Below are 7051 nucleotides of genomic sequence, written 5' to 3'. Positions count from 1 at the left end.
AAAATATTAGATCAAGTAAGCACAGAATCAACTTTGCGCTGCTGCGCGCGATCGTGTCAAGGATCAGACAAATATACACATGCATCTTGAAAAGCGGATGTTTTGGAAAGTGCTACGCCATGTTTTTGTGCCATCTAGTGGTTTAGATGAAAATAATATCAAAGGCACCTTTAGCCCCGTTGTACCCTACTGGATAAGTCATGGCTGTGGGTTAGCCATTAAAATATCACCGTGTTTGTGTGTGAATGTGCAGTACGCCATTGAATCTCAGATCTGGCTGAGAGGACAGGACGTGACCGACAGCATGCTGATCATTAAACCCAGACAGGTAATGACATCACTTCCTCTCAGTGTGGGCAGTGTGACAGGAAGTGCTCTGTGAGCGTGTGGATTGGTTGTTTCAGGGTGAAGACACCATCAGGACGGAGGACATCGTGTCGGTCATCGAGCGGGAGGGCGACGCCATCGCTCTGGTCATGCTCAGCGGCGTTCAGTATTACACCGGTCAGCTGTTCGACATGGAGGCCATTACCAGAGCAGGACACGCCAAGGTGAATCTGTCATGGACCGCAGTGAAATGTCATTAGAATACTAACAAAATCAGAATGTCACTTTTATACTAACATGACATCAGAGATTAAGTGATTATATTTGCTTCTGTCGAGACACATATGAGTATGATTTCAACTTCAATTAAAAAAAAACAACCAAACTTAACTACCCATAATCCAGAAAAGAGATCCACCAATCAGTAAAGTTCCTGTTACCATGGAAACGGGAAGTGCAACAGGCTCAATAGGGACCGTTCACTTAGGGTTGCATAGAGGTGGATGATTTCTGGTAAATTTGTGGAAAGATTCCAGGATTTTTTGGAAAATTTTCGGAAAGTTTTTGGACATTTTTGGAAAGTTTCAGGAAATTTACCGGAAATGCTTTGCCTCTTTGCAATCCAAATTGGGGTTGATGTAATTGATTTATAGATGCATAAGAAGTTTGACCTCTGATCTGTTTGTCTGAATATTTAAAAAAAAAAAAAAAAAAACATTTTAAAGAGAGTCAGATATTGTAAATCACATTTGTGAATTGATAGAATCCTTAACTGTGCTTCAAGGGATGAGTAGTTCATTTAATCAATGAAATTATTACTAAACTACACAATCTTTCAAACATTTTTATGCAAAGTTTGCAATGTTAGTTGCTTTTGTTCATGGCTTAAAATATTCAAACTGAATTTTTAAAATATATTTTATACATGCATATAGGGAAAATAAATGGAAAAATACTTCTACTATAAATCTCATGTTTTGCTTAGAAATAAAAATTTGGCTCACATACACACACATGCTTTAATCCCAGTTTCAGAATGTCAAGGCAAGTCACCTTTATTTTTGTAGTGAACGGATTTATTTCTACAAAGAACAGATTGTTTCAAAACAGCTTCACAGTAATAAACAGGAAAACAACAATCAATGATCTTCAAATATTGTAGCACATACAGTTTGTACAGTATAAAAACCATTACGCCTATGGAATGTCCCCATAACGTGATGAATACACAACATGCGTGTGTGTGTGTGTGTGTGTGTGAGTGTGTGTGTTCAGGGGTGTTTGGTAGGATTTGATTGCGCACACGCCGTAGGAAACGCAGAACTGCAACTTCACGACTGGAATGTGGATTTTGCGTGCTGGTGCTCTTATAAGGTATAACAGTGTCTGTGTTGTGTTTGTTCATTAATTCAATTTGATTTATTCCTGTTGTAAATGTGGTGTTGAATATATGGTGCATCAGTTTTAGTGGTGTTTAGTGTGTGTTTTATTCAGTATGTGAACTCAGGGGCCGGTGGTCTGGCTGGAGCTTATATACATGAGAAACACGCTCACAGCGTCAAACCCACGTGAGTATCACACACACACACGCTCTATAACACACGCTTACAGATGAAATAAAGCACATGAGATGCTCATGCAGTGTGTGTGTATCTGTGTGTGTGTGTGTGTCAGTCTGATGGGCTGGTGGGGACACAACCTGAAGACCAGATTCCTCATGAACAACGGTATGAGAATCCTGCTGGAATATCAGTCACTAACACAAACATTATGATGATCACTGTAAGTTTTGAGGGAACGTACGGCCTGCTCTCTGCTGACATCCTGTGGACACCCATGTAGTTGCATTACACTCTGCAAAGCAGCTTTAGATGTTGTAGATGCTTTTAGATATAGATTTTTGCCAAAATTCAGTCCCAGTATATCTGAAATATTAATAATAAAAAAAAAAAACTTGAATGTTCATGGATGAATATTCATGCAGAAATGGAGCTTCAGCCTGGTGTTAATGGATTCCGTCTGTCCAATCAGCCTGTTTTACTGGTGTGTCCACTACAGGCCAGTCTAGAGGTCAGACATCACACAGCACACTCATAAAAACATACCAACAACCATCATACAACATTGTACAACATACTGACAACAATTTATTTACAACCATCATACAACATACCGACAATCATCGTACAACATACCGAAAACCATCTGTCAACATACCGTCAATCATTGTACAACATACCAACAACCACCAACAACCATCGTACAACATGACAACCATTATACAACATGCAGCCATCATACAACATTGTACAACATACTGACAACAATTTATTTACAACCATCATACAACATACGACAACCATCGTACAACATACCGACAATCGTCGTACAACATACCGAAAACCATCGTACAACATACCGTCAACCATTGTACAACATACCAACAACCATCATACAACATACGACAACCATTATACAACATACCAACAACCATCGTACAACATACGACAACCATTATTCAACATACCGACAACCATCGTACAACACACAACAACCATCGTATAAACTACCGACAACCATTATACAACATACCAACAACTGTCGTACAACATATAACAACCATTATACAACATACCGACAACCGTTGTACAACATACAACAACCATCGTACAACATACCAACAACCGTTGTACAACATACCGTCAACCATCGTACAACATGCCAACAAACATTATACAACATACCAACAACTGTCGTACAACATATAACAACCATTATACAACATACCGACAACCGTTGTACAACATACAACAACCATTATACAACATACCATCAACCATCGTACAACATAACAACAACCGTCATACAACATATGACAACCATCATTTAACATACCAACAACCATCGTACAACATACGACAACCATCATTTAACATACCAACAACCATCGTACAACATACAACAACCATCGTATAACATACCGACAACCATTATACAACATACCGACAACTGTCATACAACATACAACAACCATTATACAACATACCATCAACCATCGTACAACATAACAACAACCGTCATACAACATACGACAACCATCATTTAACATACCAACAACTATCGTACAACATACAACAACCATTATACAACATACCGTCAACCATCGTACAACATAACAACAACCGTCATACAACATACGACAGCCATTATTCAACATACCATCAACCATCGTACAATATACCAACAACCATCGTACAACATGACAACCATTATACAACATGCAGCCATCATACAACATTGTACAACATACTGACAACAATTTATTTACAACCATCATACAACATACGACAACCATCGTACAACATACCGACAATCGTCGTACAACATACCGAAAACCATCGTACAACATACCGTCAACCATTGTACAACATACCAACAACCGTCGTACAACATACGACAACCATTATACAAAATACCATCAACCATCGTACAATATACCAACAACCGTCGTACAACATACGACAGCCATTATACAACATACCATCAACCATCGTACAATATACCAACAACCATCGTACAACATGACAACCATTATACAACATGCAGCCATCATACAACATTGTACAACATACTGACAACAATTTATTTACAACCATCATACAACATACGACAACCATCGTACAACATACCGACAATCGTCGTACAACATACCGAAAACCATCGTACAACATACCGTCAACCATTGTACAACATACCGAAAACCATCGTACAACATATCGTCAACCATTGTACAACATACCAACAACCGTCATACAACATACGACAACCATTATACAACATACCAACAACCATCGTACAACATACAACAACCATCGTATAACATACCGACAACCATTACACAACATACCGACAACTGTTGTACAACATACAACAACCATTATACAACATACCGTCAACGATCGTACAACATACCAACAACCGTCATACAACATACAACAACCATCGTATAACATACCGACAACCATTATACAACATACCAACAACTGTCGTACAACATATAACAACCATTATACAACATACCGACAACCGTTGTACAACATACAACAACCATTATACAACATACCGTCAACCATCGTACAACATACCGACAACCATTATACAACATTCCGTCAACCATCGTACAACATACCAACAACCGTCGTACAACATACAACAACCATCGTATAACATACCGACAACCATTATACAACATACCAACAACTGTCGTACAACATATAACAACCATTATACAACATACCGACAACCGTTGTACAACATACAACAACCATCGTACAACATACCAACAACCGTTGTACAACATACCGTCAACCATCGTACAACATGCCAACAAACATTATACAACATACCAACAACTGTCGTACAACATATAACAACCATTATACAACATACCGACAACCGTTGTACAACATACAACAACCATTATACGACATACGACAACCATCGTACAACATACCAACAACCATTGTACAACATACCGTCAACCATCGTACAACATACCAACAAACATTATACAACATCAGAAAAATTGCTCAAGTAACTTACAGTTACTCAAGATACTCAAGTTACATAAAGTTTTGTTTACTTTTTTGTGAACATTTCTGTATGTTTTATATTTGTGGTGTTATAAAATTATCAACTAAAAAATTATAAACTGACATTACCCCATCAGGAAAGTAATTATTTATATCATTGATTATATACAGAATTCTAAATGTTGAAGTCATCATAACTCATGTAGGTGAATATATTGTCTCATTCTTTATTCTGTCTTGTAAATCTGACACATTGATTTTCTGGTGTCCAGATTTTTAACCGGACGAGTATGAAGGATCTGAGGAGGAAGTCAGTGCTGCTGACGGGGTATCTGGAGTATCTGATCAGACATTACTACACCAAAGACCCGTCAGACCCCGACAAACCCTCGGTTCACATCATCACGCCCTCTGACCCCGAGCAGAGAGGCTGTCAGCTGTCTCTGTGCTTCTCTCGTCCAATCAGAACTGTGTTTCAGGAGCTGGAGAAGAGAGGAGTCGCCGTACGTACCACTTTATTTTTCTGAACATTCTGTCATCATTTACTCTCCCTCATGTCGTTCCAAACCACTATGACTTTCATTCATCTTTGAAACACAAATTAAGATAATTTTAATAAATCCTAAGAGTTTTCTCTCCCTCCATTGAAGATCCAGGTAACCAAAACTTAGAAGATCCAAAAAGGTCATAAGGGCCTCGTAAAACGAATCCATCAGAATTGAGCGGTTTAATCCAAGTCTTGTGAAGAGATATGATCGCTTTTTACGATCAGCATTTAATTTAACCTTTTATTCCCATACAAACAAACACAGAGCAAATCACATATGGAAAACATGAAAGCTCATTGGTTCTCGCGCACATTCAACATACGACAACCATCGTACGACATACTGGTTGGTTCTCGCGCACCATGCATATGTACATTTACTACGTCCATGTACATGTGTGTTGATCAGTGCTTATTAAAGCAATAAGCCCCGTGAAGCTGTGGTTTACAGTGAATTTATAACAGCAAAGGGGCGTTATTAGGCACGACGTTCCGCCAAACAATGTAGTTCCTCAGAATCAGTTGTGGTTGCAACAAAGTGGTTGCCGAGCAACAGACAAACGTAAACAAAGGTGTATGTTACTTTGTAGAGTCATTCACAACAGCTTCGAACGCGGCTCAGCCAATCAGAATCAAGCACCGGAACTCTCCGTTTTATAAATGTGAATTAAATCTGTTCCTCTGGTCGTTTCTTATGGATTTGTTTTATGTTGCTTTTATTACGTTTTTGGATCTTGAGAGTTTTGGGACTTTCAGTGGAGGACAGAAAACTCTTAAAAACATCTTAATCTGTGTTGCAAAGATGACAGAATAATGATTTTTGGGTGATCTGTCCCTTGAACTCACACCGTTGTTATGAGATCCGCCCACTTACACAATCAAAACGGTCTTTTAGAGATGTGATTCCATAGACCTGTCGAGGCTCTGTGTGTGTGTGTGTAAGTGTGTGTTGTGTGTCTGGTGTTTCAGTGTGACATGCGAGAGCCCAATGTGCTGCGGGTCGCTCCGGTGCCGCTCTACAACTCCTTCACCGATGTTCACCGCTTTATCACTGCTCTGGGATCAGCACTGAACGCCAGCGGAGCCGAATAGACACATTCTATTGGTGCAACGTGAAGCATATTTATTGGCTGCTGTTGCTCTGTGAAGCTGCTCGTTAACATGACGAGAGCATCAGTGTCCATTACTGATGAATCAGTTTTATATGCAATTGTTTGCAAAATAGCCAATAAATGTTTTTCTTCACATCAGCTAATGATATGAGGGATTTCAAAGGATTTTGTGCCATTAATCTGAATTACTGTCATAGAGTTTGTGTAGAACAGTTAAAAAATAGATTTAATATGCATGCAGAAATTAGTCTTTGTTCATCAAGCAAATAATTCTGTTCAAATGGTTTGGTTTGTACTGATATTAAAATGTAAAGTTAATTCAAAATATTAATAATAAGCTATAATAGTATCTCAAAGATTCTAAAATACTTGTTTTCATTTAGTTTAACCTGCTGTACTAAAATAACTAAAACTGACAAAAACTACATAACGACATATCAATGTCAAAAATATCAAAAATTAAAGACACAACT

At 38.4% G+C, this 7051-nt stretch overlaps 1 protein-coding gene across 3 annotated transcripts in view; it reads left to right on the top strand.

The window, feature by feature from the left end:
- Positions 1-6836, top strand: part of LOC107705904 (kynureninase-like) — a 13447-nt gene extending 6611 nt beyond the window's left edge. For all 3 annotated transcript variants that reach the window (XM_016509425.1, XM_016509424.1, XM_016509427.1), the window contains exons 7-14: positions 254-328; positions 405-551; positions 1603-1701; positions 1822-1895; positions 2002-2054; positions 2312-2397; positions 5192-5422; positions 6436-6836. In XM_016509425.1, coding sequence (XP_016364911.1) covers positions 254-328; positions 405-551; positions 1603-1701; positions 1822-1895; positions 2002-2054; positions 2312-2397; positions 5192-5422; positions 6436-6558 — 888 coding nt within the window. In that variant the 3' untranslated portion in view covers positions 6559-6836. The remainder of the gene's footprint in view (positions 1-253; positions 329-404; positions 552-1602; positions 1702-1821; positions 1896-2001; positions 2055-2311; positions 2398-5191; positions 5423-6435) is intronic.
- Positions 6837-7051: the final 215 nt, after the last annotated feature.

The sequence above is a fragment of the Sinocyclocheilus rhinocerous genome, unplaced genomic scaffold, assembly GCF_001515625.1.
Source record: "Sinocyclocheilus rhinocerous isolate Xijiao unplaced genomic scaffold, SAMN03320098_v1.1 scaffold1615, whole genome shotgun sequence".
Lineage (NCBI taxonomy): Eukaryota > Metazoa > Chordata > Actinopteri > Cypriniformes > Cyprinidae > Sinocyclocheilus > Sinocyclocheilus rhinocerous.
Note: the sequence above shows the minus strand (reverse complement) of the source record. Positions and strands in the feature narration are given on the sequence as shown.